The sequence below is a fragment of the Diadema setosum genome, chromosome 17 (assembly GCF_964275005.1).
Source record: "Diadema setosum chromosome 17, eeDiaSeto1, whole genome shotgun sequence".
In the NCBI taxonomy this organism is placed as follows: domain Eukaryota; kingdom Metazoa; phylum Echinodermata; class Echinoidea; order Diadematoida; family Diadematidae; genus Diadema; species Diadema setosum.
Window position 1 is genome coordinate 29,108,451 of NC_092701.1, and position 17,879 is coordinate 29,126,329.

Below are 17,879 nucleotides of genomic sequence, written 5' to 3' on the forward strand. Positions count from 1 at the left end.
TATAAATGAAGCATGCATGCGAGCGCGATCGTACATGATCGTACAACCACGCGACTTTAGCTCACGACTATGCCCACTGCACGCGTGCAGCAAGCTCGTCGAGTTTCGATGCGATGTCGATTTGTTTCTGTACGTATACGATCGCGATCGCGAAAAAGGTTAATGCAGCACGCATGCGCAGTGAGCCAGAAAATTTGCTGTTCTTGGTCTCTTGTTCTGTAGCAGTGTGAAATATTGGTGAAAATGTATAAACTATTAGTTGTCTGACTTCAGAAGGACTGACGTTTGGTATCGTAAGTATGATTTTTTACTTCTACCATATTAACGTGTCATGTTAAAGTATTTTAAGAACGTTTTGTTGGCAAATAATCACATTAACTAATCGTATGGATATGAAGAGGAAACCAAGCCCATTTGAGTGGTCCCATGTGCTAATGATTGTGTTGGCTAGGCTACGGACCCATTGATACAACAACATGCAACAACGAATATCAAGTGAAGTGCCTTTTTAACTGGGGTGGTGAAATCTAAGTTAGATTTTATACAGATATAGGGCATACAGCAATTCATTCCACATCTGCTCTCGCTTTTTAGGTTGCATAAACATCAATGCCGCTTTTCCTTTTGGTGCCAAATGTTGTTTTTTTTTTTCTTGAGAAAATAAAGGCACTTTTGAGTCTATCTTGTCCGATTTGTTGACCATGTTGATGTTTATTCCTTTTTTTAATGACTTTATGTTTAACAATATGCACATGTTTGGTTATTTCCTCTCCCTGGGTATGAGCCTCTTGATGAATATGCGCTTTACATGTATTGTGCGATACTGCACTTACTGACTTTGAAACTACCTACGTGCTCATCTCCTGTGCTGTGTGTGCGACATGCTTGTGTTGGGTGTAGAAATGTATCAGTTTGTGTCTAATGTGTGTGCGCGCATTCTAGATTGCTCATGCTGAATGAGTGAATGCACTGGCACAGCAAGATAGATGGCTTTGTGTGTAAATGAAAGTATTATATTGAGTCAGCATGGAAGTCGTCCCGTCGTCCATTTCCTGCCTTTTTTTCTCTCCTTACCTTCTCCTAATTTTCTGCTTTCGTAAGTACGCCTTGGTATTTTGCGTTTGTTTTATGTTTGCTGGAGTGTCTGTGATGGCGGGCATGATTCTGAATGTTAGCTGGGCAGAGGACCAATTAAATGATTTAATTAAAGATACTACAGTAGTTAATTGATGATTTGCCAGCGTAAGAGACAACTCGCCTGAGCAGACAATTCCATCTTTTGATTCCCTTCTCCCTGGCCCCTCTCGTCTCGTACTTGACTCACCCTGCTCTTTCCCCTTTCTCCACCATGGCACTGATCACATGAATGATGAAAAAAACACAAACACAAACACCGAACCACTTCCTAACACTAAGAGCAAATATGTATCCACTTATCTCTTGTAAGGTGAAGCAAAGTGTTAAAAAATAATGATATGAAAAACAACATTGGTAGCTAGGGGGAAACTTGACACCCATGCATGTTGACAGGCAAAGCCACAGGGCAAAGGAATTTGCACACGCTTGTAAATTGCATGGATTTTCTAGGGGTTGGGAACAGGCTGTTAAAGTAATCGAAGCAGACTTGATTGTTTTCTGCTTGTATATAGACACCATGATTCCTTCATTAAATGTAAACTACATGTATTGTGTTCAACCGAGCAAGAAATGGACACACAAGCCATGCCTTTTGCACATTGGCACAAACACACGCACACACACACACACACACACACACACACAGCTGGTATAAAACTATGGATTACACAGAATATGGATTGTTGTGGCACTGTGACTTAGTAAGATACAGGGTATTAGGGAAACCGGTATTGTTACAAATTATGTTACAAACCAAAAGAAAATGAAAATTAATGCTTTCAAAATGCATGCAAAAATTGTTTCCGTATTCTCTAATGTGCGTCAAGACTTTGACTATGGTGTGCTTCAATTTACCAGGGATGTCCCTTGCATTTGTGACTGAGATGTGCATCACTTTCATTGTTTTGTGTGTCAAAAAAAGTAACTGAGGGGTGCTTCAAAAACCACATATATGATCGTCCATAAAAATGACAATGACGCACCCATCACAACTCGAATTTTTTTTTTTTTAAAGGCAGTGTATGTCAGTCTGGGAAACTGTCTTATGAGGGGGCTCCTGTTCATGTGGATCCCTCCTCCTCATGAGCACCCTTGGAGTGCTCATGAAGCCACCTGTTCACTTCTAATTCATGAATCTCACATCTGACATGTAAATAGTCGCAAGTTTGCATGGAGATTTTTTGTTACACACACATGTCCACTCTCGATCATGAAAAGAAAAAAAATTCTGTCTGCACTTTTTGACAAAAGTTGAGTTTTAATCAACTTATAATAAATGCAGCAACCCACTGAAACATGGGCACAAGCGTGCTCGCTCAATGCAGGGCTGCCGCACCTACGTGTATCGGCCTGATCCGAATTTTGGGGGCTTTTTTCTGCAGCTCTCACCTCCATGCACAGATCAGCCCCATGAAGATGAAGTCTGACATCATTTTACAGATATTCATAAAGAGAAGAATAAAATCATAACTAACCTGATCTTGTGCATATATTCCAAATTACTATTCCTCAATGAAAGAGTAGGTGGGTACTCAAATTTGTCAGCAAACTACTTTGTAATCACTTTATAGGTACAGTACTCTCCGCATAATCGGATAGGCTCAGGCAGAGTGTTTCTTACCCGATTAAGCGGAGTACTCGATTAACAGAAGAACACATCTCAGTCACAATGACACACGTAATGTGGTTGTAAATGCATTGTACACTGCACCAAACACCTACACCGTTGTACACTGTATCAAGCGCGCCGGAACACTTTGGGTTTTGGGGGGGCAAAATCTCGACGGGGGCACATTATGTGACGGTGTGAGATCCTCGGCGAGGGAGCGAAGCGACCGGGCGGGGGTACCACGGTAGGGACTTTTTTCAAAAACAGAGTACAAAAGTCGCGTTTATAGAGCATTTGAAAGCAAATTTCTAGGTAATTACACATAGTGAAAAACAATTTAGTGCGATGGACTATGATTATACATACGGGGTACATTTTTATGTGACGGTGTAAGATCCTCGGCGAGGGAGCGAAGCAACGTACCGAGCAGGGGGAGGGTGTGGGAGGGGGGATACCCCCTGCCACGGTAGGGACTTTTTTCAAAAACAGAGTACAAAAGTCGCGTTTATAGAGCATTTAAAAGCAAATTTCTAGGGAATTAAACTCGGCGAAAGAAAAATAGTGTGAAGGACGATATGATTATGAAATACGGGGGTACATTGTGTCCGGTGTGAGATCCTCGGTGAGGGAGCAAAGCGACCGAGCGGGGGAGGATTTGGGAGGGGGTATCGCGGTAAGGTCTTTTTGTAAAAACAGTGTAAAAGTCGCTTTTACAGAACATTTTAATTCAAATTTCTAGGTAAGTAGTAAAAAAAAACCACTGCGAAGGACTATCATCATAACTTATGAAAACTGTTCATTTTACTATATATGTACGGGCAGAGCGAGCGAGCCACTTTCACTTTGCCATTCGTCTGAAATGTATTCATTAAAACGTGATCGCATTGTTCGAGCAAAATAAATTTTTCTTATATTTCTCAAAAACATAGAAGAAAGGAAAAATGTAAGGTTTACTAAGAGTATGTTTCAGGGGGCACACTCGAGGACGCGAGGTTACCATCTATACACTCAATTTACTCATAAGTAAATATTAGTGTATAGATATTATTATAATGTATGTTAATAATGAATTATGTTTTTTGCCCCGTTAGGGGCGAAAATTTTGCATTTTCAGTTATGAAATTGACAACTTTTAGACAAGAAAAGTGCCTTTATTGTTCATTTTGGTCTTTAAATAATTGATTAATTATTTGTTACAGGGGGCACTTTGGGGGGGGGGGGGCAAAAACTCGTTTTGCCCCCCAAAAATTTTATTTGGGGGGGGCAAGTGCCACCCCTGCCCCCCCGCTTCCGGCACCCTTGCACTGTATGCTTGCACGGTACATTATACATACCGTACACTTGCTCAGTCACGAGCAATAATTTACACTCTTTTTATGTACAAATATGTCTTCAAAAAACTTTGTCGTTTGACGATAGACTCCTCGCTAACACGCAGGCGTTTTCTGAAATGAACACGTCTCTGGTCACGTAAAACGTCGGGTTACTTTTCGAGAAGTGACTGGGGAAAAGCAAAATTATGGAGCTGGTGCATGGCCTGATTTTCGTTGCAAACTTCTCGAATTGTAAATGTCGTCGCGGAGCAAGGGAGGAGCGCAAGTGTGTTCAACTCCTATCTGTCTATGCATTTGTGAGTGCCAGCTACATACATGTATATGATGTTTGTTTACGTGTGGCACGTCGGTACATGTACTGGTACAATGTACATGTGTTTTCATGTTTAATCACTCCTTAAATGATGCGATTGGCCGTTGAAAATTTGACATTCATGATTTCTTTAAGTGTTATATCTGCGATAAAATGTGGGTAGAAATTAGATTAGAAGAAAATTATTTACCCATTTATGCAGAGAGGCAACCCGATTATCAGGTAATTTTGATGTGCATTGGAAGCGATTTTGACATTACTACCCAATTAAACGGAGTACCCGTTTAAGCAATACCCGATTACGCGGAGAGTACTGTATTATGGGTGCACTTTCTTCATGAATTGTGCCGTCCACTAGGCTTTTGCCCCTTTTCCTGCAGTCATTCTATTTCGATAGAAATGATGATAGGAAAACATTCACACATGGCCTGTGGAGGCACAATGCTCTCACTTTTCTCCAAAGAAAGAAAAAAAAAACAAAAGAAAGAAAGAAAACAACAAAAACAAAAATGTTACACATTTCTTTTCCTGTGCAGAATTCTGGTTCCATGAATGTAATCATGGCAGGAGCGCAGCAAGTATTTGAGACGCAGCCCCAGCAGTCCAAGTTTGTCTACGTGTCAGACCGACACCCGAAGGACACCCTGGAGATGACGAACATACTGCGGAAGCAGCGCGAACTCTGCGACGTCGTGATCAATGTCAACGACATGAAAATTTATGCCCACCGGATAATCCTCTCGGCATGCAGCCCATACTTTCGCGCAATGTTCACGGGGGAACTGGCCGAAAGCAGGCAGACGGAGGTGACAATAAGGGACATTGACGAGCGTGCCATGGAGGCACTCGTGGACTTTGCATACACGTCCACCGTGACAGTAGAGGAGAGCAATGTACAGACTCTGTTGCCAGCTGCATGCCTCCTGCAGCTGTCGGAGATCCAGGAGGCGTGCTGCGAATTTCTAAAGCGCCAACTCGATCCATCCAACTGTCTCGGTATCAGGGCCTTTGCCGACACGCATGCCTGCCGAGATCTGCTCAGGGTTGCAGACAAGTTCACACAACACAAATTTCTCCAGGTGCGTATGAATGTTATTTCACTCCTCAGGTCGTATTGTCAGTGGATGTGAAGTTTACAGTGCGAATTAGTACACTACTCGTGTAGAAGATAACGTTTACACTTAAAGCAGTATGAAATAAAGGGTAAACATTAGCATCTGATCGTTAGATCAAATTATTTACCACTGTTACAGTGGTAAATAATTTGATCTAACGATCAGATGCTAATGTTAGTGTTGAAGAACATGTTGACAATGAGGAATAATTTCCAAATTATAAAAGGCAGAGGTAATCAGACAGGCATGTTTTTATCTGAATACAGGTAAAACTTTGATTTTCTCATCTTGGTCAATATGATAGATTTCCACTAAGTGTGTGACAAACGCAGTGAAGAATAGTTTGCAATAATCATCTACAGTGGCCCTGTTTGCACTTCAGTTTGCTATTTACATGTGACTATGCATTCCTTTCAGTCCTTGATATAGGTGTTTGTCACTTTCACCTTTGTAGATAACACCATACTTGTACTTTATGGATAAAACGGCATTCCCACTTTTAGTTCTACTTATCAGTCACAAGATATTTCAGCTGTTGATACCAGATATTGTGCCACCTTTTGTGACCAGACTCAGCAAAGGATTTTAAATTTACAGCATGCAAAATGTGTGTTGCTTTTTTTTTTACTGTACGGCGTTAAGGTGATGGAGAGTGAGGAGTTCATGCTCTTGCCGGTCAACCAACTCATGGAGATCATCTCCAGCGACGAGCTCAACGTCCACAGCGAGGAGCAGGTGTACAACGCCATCATCTCCTGGGTCAAGTACAGCATCCCAGACAGGAGGGCGCACCTGGCAGAGGTCTGTTTGTTTGTCTGTTTGTTTGTTTGCTTTATTTAGCCACGGTAAAAGCTTGCAATCAGCAGAAAAGACTTTCTACAGTGAAAGCTTTTTCTTTTTCTTAAATAATTTTAAAGACTGATAAAATATTTAGACTAGAATATGACAAAATACTGAGCAGAAGTTAGATATACATCAGAAATTTTATAGAACAAACAGATTTTTAATTTTAGAATGGAATCAAATAGCAGTGTTTGGTAAAACGAAACATTAGAATTGTATGACCAATGTACATTGATAATTGTGTGTTACAAATGAGAAATACATGTATTACTTTGATTTAATGAGGGAGACGTGTGGTTTTTGTAAGTTTCATCTTCTTGGTAAAAGTTTGCATATTGGCAGTCAGTCAAATGTTCAAAGGTAGGTTACTAAATTGCTTTGAAGAGAAGCATTCAGTGTATAGATATAGGTACACATATCGTTCAAGAATTTGAACAAGGCAATGTAACAAGATTTCTGGACATATTTGAAACTACCTTGTTATATCAACTCGGTGTAAATTGGAACTCTCAATCTTCAAATTGCTAATTATCATCATCAAATCAACCTATCTCCCCAGGTGCTACAGCATGTAAGACTGCCACTCCTCAACCCCAAATTTCTGGTGGGTACGGTCAGCTCAGACCTGCTGATTCGCAGCGATGAGGCCTGCAGAGACCTAGTGGATGAGGCCAAGAACTACCTACTCCTTCCCCAAGAGAGGCCCCTCATGCAGGGCCCTAGGACAAGACCACGCAAGCCCATACGATGTGGAGAGGTGCTCTTCGCAGGTACTATGATTGAGTCCTAATACTCCATTCAGTTTGAATTTGAAGATGTTGAAATGTATTGTTATGGGCCTATTTTAAAGACATATGAAAATCTTTATATGTGCACCTGTATGACAGAGATTATCCCCAACAGGCAATAAGCTTACCAACCTTGGTCAGACATAGCCACAATGGATGCATACATCTGGAGAGAGAGGATAATTTTTGTCTGTGCAAATGCAAACACTTTGATGGAGACTGTATTGAATAAAAACAAATTTATTTCTTCCTTTATTCCCATTTCCTTCTCCCCCCCCCCCAAAAAAAAAAGAAAAAAAAAAGAGAGAAGATAATAGGTAGAGAAACAATTAACCAAAGATTAGAATTTGTAATCTTGAAAAGATAAGTGTGGTGCTGTCAAACTTTATTGTGGCAGTCAGAGTTATGAAGTCACACAGGACATCAAACCCAACTTACACTTCTGTGCCTTCAAGATAAGGCTTTACCAACCATGTGCTTTCATTGGCGGATGAATGATATGCTGGCTTACTTTACTAGCTAAACTCGTTTCATATAGAGGACACTGCATGTGTGACTAGTTATTCAGAACATTCCTTTGCATGTTTTTATGTTTCCAGTTGGTGGCTGGTGTAGTGGTGACGCCATTTCCAGCGTGGAGAGATTCGACCCCCAGAGCGGCGAGTGGCGCATGGTGGCACCAATGTGCAAGAGGCGCTGCGGTGTGGGAATCGCCGTGCTCGACGACCTCCTCTACGCTGTGGGTGGGCATGACGGTGCATCCTACCTCAACAGCATAGAGAGGTACAGTAAATGATGCAATATCTTCTTAATGAGTGAATGTAACCCTCTGTGTACAAGCTTCAACCACTACTGTCTGAAGATTGCAACTCGTATTTGACTAACTGTAGCTTATTTCAACTTACACCCATGATAAGGGTTTTTTCCATTTTCTTCCATCTTATGTGAAGGCTTAGGTGTTGCGCAGTTATTCAAAAGTGAGATAAATCAAATTAAAACGTTCAATCATATTTCACAGTGGCTAATATTTGATGAAGGATTGTGATGATTAATTCACAATATGCCTCATCTTTAACTCTTCATTGACTCCACTTCTTTCCATTCAAACTATTCAGCAGTCAGGTGCAAATAGTAGCTGCAGAAGTCATTATTTCTGTGCAAAGTTTGCTTATGTGCATTACACACTGACCTCAAGATGGACTTCAATCTGTCCATCTTCTTTGCGCTCTGAGTTTGTGTTTCCAAGTTTGATTGTTATTCATTTCCATGAATGCAGACTTATTTGAATTCATTAATTTGTGTTCACCCAAATTGTTTGTATTGCTGTGGTATCATTTCATATACCTGCATAGTTTCCTTTGCCTGGGACTGTGCGTACATTGGAACAAGTTAGTCTGCAACCCATATTTCACTAACTTGTTTGAAGTCAGTATATTGCAACCCGCTCAGACATCCTTTTACTTTGGGAAAAAAAATGACAACTACAACAAAACAGCAAGAAACACACAAATTATCAGGAGATGTCTTTTTTTTTGTCCGATGCAGGTATGATCCCCAGACTAACCAGTGGAGCAGTGACGTGGCCCCCACCAGCACATGTCGAACCAGTGTAGGCGTGGCGGTGCTGGATGGGTACATGTATGCAGTGGGAGGCCAGGACGGGGTGTCCTGTCTCAACATTGTGGAGAGGTGAGAGGGCGTGTGCATGGGTTTGGTGGAGGGGACAGCAGGCAGCTGGTATGTCTTGATACTGATGTTGGGTGGGGGGATTGGGGAGTGGAGTCTTTGTCATATGCTGATTAGATTTCAGTCATCACAAGAGTATAAAGCTTTTTGGACAGTCGCAGTTCGCCAGACGTGGTGAGAAAACTTAAAGAGAAAACCCGAGTCTGTGATCATGTTGACCTTGATCAAAGGAGTGAATTTAGACAAATAAAGGCAAAAGTTTCATCAGAAGCAGACAAATAATAAGAAATGTATGAAATTCTTGCATTTTCTCAAATTTTCTTGAAACAGTGGAATCCTATAAAAATGCACATGTGCATATTAGATAAGATGGTGGCGTTATCACCTCACAACTTGACCTGATACGGCGTGAAAATGCTCTGTCCAAGTGTGAGTGTTATCTCACACACAGATTCTGTCAGTATGACAGTAACTTGTGATCACACAAAGAACCTTCATGGACTGAGGTATGGAAGAACATTTTAATTTCATCAGTTTGAAAGCAGAAAGGTGTTGACATGACTAATGTGAAAGAAACATGATGCACATCAGGCTATATCACATGAAAATACATCATGTTTTTACTTCTTGCATCAAATTTGATGCGGTAAAAATATAATATATCTATTTACATGACACTTTACAGGAAATGTCAAAGTGTGAGGTTTATGAAGAATGCCAAAAATGTATCCATTATCATGCATATGGCCTGATAAACTTTTGGATGGTACATAAGGCCCAAGTTTTTTCATAACAAAAAATTGTTTTTTTTTAATCATCTGTTCATAGATACGAGCCCCACGCAAACAGGTGGACTCGGGTGGCTTCCATGAGCACCCGGAGGCTGGGTGTGGCAGTAGCAGTCCTAGGGGGCTTCCTCTATGCGGTAGGGGGATCAGACGGCACCTCCCCTCTCAACACGGGTAAGGGGCAAATTATCTTCCTAGCATGAATCAGATGTAGGATGTAGCCATCCACCAACATAGGGTGCAATATACAAATGACACCCAGGTCTGAGTGTGTCAGTCAGAATTATGTGCATAAGGTAATTGTGGAATGCTTAACAAATGATGTTTCGCCTCATGGGTTTAGGCTAAATTCCATAGTTACCACATGCACACAATTCCGACTGACGCACATGTTATAGAATGGGGACAATTTTCTTGCCAAAAATCAATTTTTCGGTGATGTTACCTGGTGGCAAATTTACTGCATTCATTTCCTTTTGGCTTGCCATAGACAAAAGCTCTAAAACCCTGTATTTGGTACTTCAAAACCATGCATCTAGTAATTACTGGATGTATAGCAAAAGTAGTGAATTCATGGTCTTGTAGCCAATTTTCTAACAATCTTCTGTTATATTAAACGACAAGTTCACCTTCATTAACATAAGGATTGAGAGAATGTAGCAATATTAGTAGAGCACATCAATGAAAGTTTGAGGAAAATCGGACAATCCGTTCAAAAGTTATGAATTTTTGAAGTTTTTGTGCCGTCACCGCTGGATGAGAAGACTACTGCAGTGCATGATGTCATATGCTTACAACAATATAAGGAAAATATAAAGAGAATTTCACAAAATTTCATCTTTTGAAAAAAGTATTCATTCCCTTGACTCGTTACTGACATATGTTATGGGTAATATTATTCCCATTGCCTTTAGAAAGAGGCAAGTCAAGTGCTCTTTTATTATGCGAAAAAAGTGAAAATATGTTGAATTTTCTTTATATTTTCTTTATACTGTTGTACTCATATGACATCAGGAGCCTTAGTAGTCTCCTCATCCAGCGGTTCCAACACAAAAATTTTAAAAAGGCATAACTTTTGCATCGATTGTCCAATTTTCCTCAAACTTTCACTGATGTGTTCTACTAATATTGCTGCATTCTCTCAATCCTTATGTTAATGAAGGTGAACTTGTCCTTTAAGTGGTGAGACGTAGTATATCTCTAAAGATTACTAAAAAAGTGTGAACAATGCCAGTGGAAATGACAACAGAAAGAAGGCCCATGTTCATTTAGCAAGAGTAAAAAAGCCACTGTAAATCTGTCATGTGTTCTCAGATAAAGGAGATTACATTGAGGATCTAATAGCATTTTAACGGACAGATATAGTGGGGGTTTGTTGTATCACTAATGCACTATTTGTGATGTGTAAATGGTAGTTAATGTTGAAGAGAAAGCTTATTTTTCTTTGTTAATTTTCTCTTTAAAAAAAATAAAATAGTTGAAAAGTATGACCCTCGCACCAACAAGTGGACGCCCGTGGCACCGATGGGCACAAAGCGGAAGCACCTCGGGTGTGCGGTGTACAACGACATGCTGTATGCGGTGGGCGGGCGTGACGAACAGACAGAGCTGAGTAGCGCCGAGCGCTACGACCCCCTCTCCAACACGTGGAAGCCGATCGTTGCAATGAACTCAAGGAGGAGCGGGGTGAGTTGAGTTTGACATCATTTCTCGACATTGTGCCTGCCAGTCCATATCGAAGGTGCCCCATTCTCTTTAATATGCAGTGGACTTTGTGTATATTTCTGTGGTAATTTCTATCTGTCTGTCTGCCCTATCTCTATGTCTGTATATCTATCTATTTGTTTATACATATCGTCGCTGGGGTGACAAAACCTCGTATCTCAAAATTGTCAAATGTTCAGGAGAGCGAAAAAACATGGCGGCCAAAGCACTATAGTAAATGGGAAAGCCTTCTCTTTGACATGTCATGGTGGCTTCATTTTTGGAGTAAGACAGTTAGGATTTGGCCAAGACATCACTTGACCCATTATTTGACCATTAAGCTAAAAAAAAATTTTTTTGACATTTTTGAGATACGAGGTCTTGTCACCCCAGCGACGATATATCTATCCATCTAGTGCTATCTATATTTTTCTATCCCTCCATCTGTATGTCCATCTGTCTATCTATCTGTTTGTTGTAATACCTGTCTGTTAATCAAGTAGTATGTGGAATGTTGTAGGGATATCATGTGTGTGTGTGCATGTGTGTGTTTTATCTTGCGTTGGGTAGGCTATTTCCATGTGAAATGGAATATGACACAGTACATTTGATTCCTCTGAAGGACTTGTCAGTACCGTAAGAGTGTTCATCTCCTTGTGATTGGTTCTTATGCAATGTTTACTGTAATTAAATGGCTCCTGGAACAGCTTTGTTGCCAGTTCAGGACAGTTCAGTTTACAAACCAGCTGCTATTTCACAGTAAACTTCATTCCTTGTCTCATCCAGTTTATAATGAAAGATCAAACATTTCTGAACAGGGAAACTTAATGTTTGGATATTGATACAGGGTGAATTTCTTTTTCTTTTAATTGGCATAAATATTTATAACTCAAAATGCATAATTATGGCATATACTGAGACTATATCTTTGCATCGTTTGACAAAATATACTGGAAGCAAGTCCTGAGCAAGTAAGCAATCTTCATCAGGTTTTCACACACATAGAGCATCTCTGTCAGTACTAAGAATATTCATTTCGTTTGAGCTGATATTACTTTCCTTGAACCTTCACAGGTCGGCCTTGCTGTGGTCAACGGGAGGCTCATGGCCGTGGGCGGTTTTGACGGAACGACGTACCTCAAGACGGTGGAGGTGTACGACCCGGACACCAAGTCGTGGCGCATGTGCGGCAGTATGAACTATCGGAGACTGGGTGGGGGTGTGGGCGTGGTCAAGCTCCCCCAGTCGGAATCAAATGTGTGGTAGCAGCGATGGTTCATCTCCCCCCCCCCCTTTTTTCAGCAACGGAACCAACGAAAAAACCCAATCTTAAAATTGCGAATGCTACCATGGTAACTCTGATATTCCAACAAAGCACAACTTCTGCCCTGTGATGTCATTGCAACTTGAGTGGTCTCATTACGCATTCTGATATTTAGCAGGTCAAGTTTGGTCGTGCGCATTGCTTCTGCCACCTCTGTGCCCACCACACCATGCTACAGCATGCATGAACAGCGCCCTCAAGGTAGCAGCAGCTCGCAGCACAAGCAAACAGAGCCTGCTTGTCTTGTCGAAATGATAGTAAGGTGCAGCCAAGGAATGCTCTGCTTTCTGTGAGACTCGCCTCTGGGACTGCCCGTGGCAGTGCTCAAGCTTCAAGCCCTTTGGACCATGCCACGAAAGTATGTTGATGCGAGTGACTCAGAACTATGTGCAAGGATGGGATCACCGTGCTCAAAACACAGAAACAGTGATGTTTAATGTACTTGTTAACCCCTTTGCTCCCAGCCACTTAACATGACACTGAGTAAGAACTTTTGAGGAAGGATTGTGCTGGCCACAAAATATTCTTGTAGTTCAAATGCATTGATCATAAATATAACACCACAGAATGAGGGAGACAGATTAGAGACTTCATTCCCTGTTTTTGATTATGCCTCCTTCTAGGAAAGTGTACCCTTGAATTCAGTCACCCTACCGCTTTCGTAGCGGAGAATTGTTCAATATGCTGACATTGTTGGAAGGAAACAGACTTTGCCATTGCTAGTAGTCAGCATCACATAGAATACCCAAATGGAGCCATTATTTTGCACTACTACAGAACATAGCGTAAGACTGTAGAGTAGGAAAAATATTTAAGATATATATTATTTATTTTTGTGCATGTGAAGATATTTGGTGCTCAATTAGTGGGGAAAGAAAACGAATATCACAGGTATATGGATGGTCTGACATGTACATAGAGCTTCACCAAAGTATGATTATTTTTTGGTAAAACCAAGGAAAAATTTGTAACCAATTCAATCTTCAGTGTGCAGTTTCTACACTCACTTCTCTGTAGCAGTTCCCCAGCAACGTATCTGACACAAATTTGCAGATTTTGGATGCATTTATGTTTTCACAAGATATAATTTAGCTCCGTGGTTGTGGCTTCAGGAAGCCAAATATTTGCAGAGCAGTTAGTGTGACAACATACCAAATTTATTGACCTACATTCCACATTTTGGAAAGCAAAACTAAAGTTGCATGGCAGATTATCAGCATACGCAAAAGCCAAGTCAAGAAAGGCTTTTAGGTCATCATGTTTCACAGCAATTTGACAATAGAAAGGACTGCGTGGATCTTCTATGCGACAAATTGGAATTCTATCCTACCAATGCAACTTTAAATTTGATAGTGCCCATGTCAAATTATGGGGTGAAAGGGCCAGTGGAAATTGTTGGGGGTTGGGGGGGGGGGGGGGGGGGAGGGAGGGAGGAGATAAGGCTACTGTAAATATGTAAGTACCATGGAGAGTAATTATCATATGTCAGGAAAGCCACCTCTATCTGAAACATGTGCAGACAAAAATACAAGAGATTGTACATTGCGATGGTTGTATATAGACAGACAGATGAGAAAAGAAAAATGATCCTATTTTATGCAACTGTTCACTGAATATCAATTGCAAGTTCACTGAATGGACGAGAGCTGGAAAGGTATTCGTTTGATTTGAGTCAGCAACAAGTCATGTTTAAAGCTTGCAAGATTCAAAACAGTAAATGTGACGAATACCAGATGGATATTTGCCAAATAGTTTTTATTTTTATTGATCGCTAGTGGACGTAAAAAGAGAGAGCAGACAGTATCGATGAATAAATGATACATTTGCCTATGGACTTATAATACTTAATCAGGAATATTCGTGTTTGTATTCTGATATAATCATTTTGAAAGATGTCTATGCTGTGTAGTGGTGCTTGGGATCTGATTTATCAGTATCATTCATTTCTTTGCATTATGTGTACTGTATGCAAAGACATTTGACAAAGAGGAAGTTTTCATGTGAAAACTTTTTGAACACTTGACTGGGTAAGATAAATATCGTATGCTTTTGATTTTTGCTAATGATCACAACAATTTAGTGAGCACTTTAAACAGCTCTGCTCACCGCTGCCATGGCAGTTATTAACCCTAACCAGGCCCGGGCTTTTTTGACCTGTTCTGTGGCCGGGGAGGGTTGATTCAACCCCCCCCCCCCCCCCCCCCCCGAGATCTTAGCCGTCGATCGCGCAATCGCCCTGAAAATTTGCACTTGTATACATTACTTGTCGCGTAATCTACCAAACTATAAAAGAAGAAATTAAATTTTTCAGTTTTTATATTTTATATTGATTAATATGCATGAAATCATAAATTTTCCCCCTATTCAGAAAATAAAGCTAATGGCATCCTTATTTTGGTGACATCATTCCTTGAAGCATTCCTAACAATGTACTTAAAAAAAAAATCTGATATCAAACGTAATTTCTCATTTATTCTATTGTTTTATGAATTTCTTATGTATTCCTTTGTTTTTCGACCTATTTTTTCCACAAAACTAATACAGAACCTATTTTAAGCATAATTATGCTAAAATTAATTGATTTCAGCCATTGACAGTGAAAGTAATCATATCTGAATGAGGTGAGAAAGCTCTATTTGCATAGACTTTGTACGCAAAATCATGTTTTTGAGCCATTTTCGGTCTGGCAAGCATGTATAAAATGTCGTGCAGCATCGTAACGGTATGTCCAATTTTCGTGAAAATGGTGTCATAAGATGTGCGAGACTTGAAAGTAAAAAGTCAGTGAGCGGCGTGGTAAAAAAAATCGCACTGCAGAGTGGTCGCGGAAAATGTCGAGGGGGGTTGATTCAACCCCCCCCCCCCCCCCCCCCGGCCCTTTTAGGGTTAAAGGTCTTTGGCAGCACATACTACTGTAAAAGGTAACTGGTCGCATTACTACAGCAAATTCACTCGTGCTACTGGACCAGTGAACGTGAAGAAAACTACTACACAATGTAGCAGTTGTATACCCCAACAATATACCTATCTTGAAATCAAAGATATCAAATAACATTGGAATACATTGAAGCAAAAACTTGATGAACTGTTATTTAATCGATAATTTCATGTTTTGCGACATGTGCCAAGATTTCCAATTTTACAGTGACATCAAATTTACAGGCAGACATTCCTTACCAGTCATCAAACTCTGAATTGCAGACGCAGCGTTTCATTGTATGGAAAGCATGTTATGTCAGTGTTCAAGAAGTTCTTGTTTTTCCTACAAATGACCTTTCACCTGACACTGGATCAGAGACAAGTATGGAATGCAACGTGTGCTAAAATCTCACCTGCTGTTAAAAATGAAACAAAAACTTTGCAGGCCTGCTCATCAATTCATATGTTCTATTGAGCACAAACAAACATGTCATACTTGGAAAAAAAAAATCAGCTCAAACTCTGCATACCATACAATGGATACATACAGCTCACATCTCACTCTATTTAGTAGATTGCAAGCTGTATGCATTAAGAAATGTTTTACATTGTTTTACAATGTTTTACATTGTATGTCACAAAAACACATGGTATGGCACTTGGGATTAGCCACAAAACTCTCCTTTATATGGTAAGACTAAAATCCAGTGAACGGACATTATGTATCCATTAGAATCGTTAGTTCAAAATTATTGGGGTTATTCACTTTCATTTTTTTTTTTATATTGATAATCACATTGTAAACATAATTTTTATTAATTTGTCTCCCTAAAATGTCATATGTCTTACATATACACCAAATGACATTTGTTTTTCTTCCATTAGCACTTGTACACATCATATGTTTCTTTCTTAACATGGGATATCTTCATCTGTTATGAATGAAGTAAATGTTCAGTGATGTTGTTCGAATCAGTATCTGATCTCTTTTTGAGCATGGAGCCAGAAAGTAGCTACGTAAGGACCCATTGGATCTTGTAACCATCTCATAATAATTATTACAGTGTTTAGAAAGCATTAGTGTGTCCGCATACTCCACTAGCTTGCTCTTGGCGTAATGGATGCATGTGATTGCATAGTGCTGTTAACTAGATTGGCACTGTAGGGAGCAGGAATGCCCAACAGTAGTTACATTGCTTCGTGTTATTATATGTTTTGCTTCATATTTGTTGAGATTTTTTTTTTTTTTTCATTCTATGACGGGATAGTTGGCTAAAAAAAGTGGGTCATCTAAAGTTACTCGCTTGGAAAGTATACACTGTTATGGAGATCTCTCCTCACTCACAATGTAACAGGGTGAACAATTTTAGCAGCAGGACATGAATCGACAGAGACAGAGAGGACTTCACAAGATTTGTTCATTTTGAGAAGAATTTTCTCCCAGCCTCTGACATTGATTATCACAACAGACTTTTGGTCGTCGGTCAACATGTATGTATATGCTCTGAGCGTTTTCTCTTATGTGCAATATATTTGGTGCATATTAGACTCCCTACCCCTCCACTATATTTAAATTTTCCACTTGTATCATTATCCATTTTGTGTGTATTCACCCGTGATTAATGTGGAAATCGAAACACTGCGCTGTACTACGAATCTGTGTCAAATCAATTTCACTTGTCCAGCTGTTATTGGCATCTTCTGTCTTTTGTAGCTTTGGTGGAGGCAGAGGCATGCATTCTTTAATCTCAGCTGTGGACAATCTGATAGAGAACAGCTGTGGACAATCTGATGAAGATCAGCTTCTAGTTGTGGAGGTGTACCGATGTTAATTTACATTCAAATTTTCACGCACAATCATGTACCGGGTACCGGTAAAATGTTTTTTTGACAAGCAAATACATCGCTGTAATTTGTATAATTATCTTATCATCTATATTACATAAATAATCTTAAATCCAGTGGATGATTTCTACATGCTTGAATTCATAACATGAGGCGTACAAGGATTTATTCCCAATATGTAATATGTATACCGGTATTACTGTGTTAATTTTAAACTTCAGTGTGCAGCGGTGCTGTTTGCTTTGCTTTTCGAGGAATTTGTGATACCCCTATTCCTGTCAAAAGTTTTATGTTGTCACTGTTCGTACATGAACATGAATATCCACTGTTTTGCCCAATGGTATGACTAGTATTCGCCCAGTTAATCTTATGAAAAGCAATGACATCTAAATCATACAACAGAATTATTCAACAGTAGATATTTAATTAACACCTTAATGTTATCAGTCAAATATACAATTGATTCATATTTTC

General features: G+C 39.9%; 1 protein-coding gene across 1 annotated transcript; it reads left to right on the forward strand.

The window, feature by feature from the left end:
• The first annotated feature begins 208 nt into the window (after nucleotides 1-208).
• On the forward strand, nucleotides 209-14,044 carry LOC140240456 (kelch-like protein 20). Its single transcript, XM_072320225.1, has 9 exons — nucleotides 209-293; nucleotides 4,930-5,472; nucleotides 6,151-6,309; nucleotides 6,911-7,121; nucleotides 7,739-7,922; nucleotides 8,685-8,828; nucleotides 9,654-9,787; nucleotides 11,091-11,299; nucleotides 12,392-14,044. Exons 2-9 carry the CDS (start codon nucleotides 4,942-4,944, stop codon nucleotides 12,581-12,583), a joined length of 1,764 nt encoding a protein of 587 aa, XP_072176326.1. The 5' UTR covers nucleotides 209-293; nucleotides 4,930-4,941; the 3' UTR covers nucleotides 12,584-14,044.
• Nucleotides 14,045-17,879: the final 3,835 nt, after the last annotated feature.

What these genes read in the sequence shown, in the direction of transcription:
- LOC140240456 (XM_072320225.1), top strand. Translation starts at nt 4,942, where the DNA reads ATGAATGTAATCATGGCAGGAGCGCAGCAAGTATTTGAGACGCAGCCC. An exon ending in CACCTCCCCTCTCAACACGG is followed by an intron (nt 9,788 to 11,090) that starts GTAAGGGGCAAA and finishes AAAATAAAATAG; the next exon opens with TTGAAAAGTATGACCCTCGC. An exon ending in TGAACTCAAGGAGGAGCGGG is followed by an intron (nt 11,300 to 12,391) that starts GTGAGTTGAGTT and finishes GAACCTTCACAG; the next exon opens with GTCGGCCTTGCTGTGGTCAA.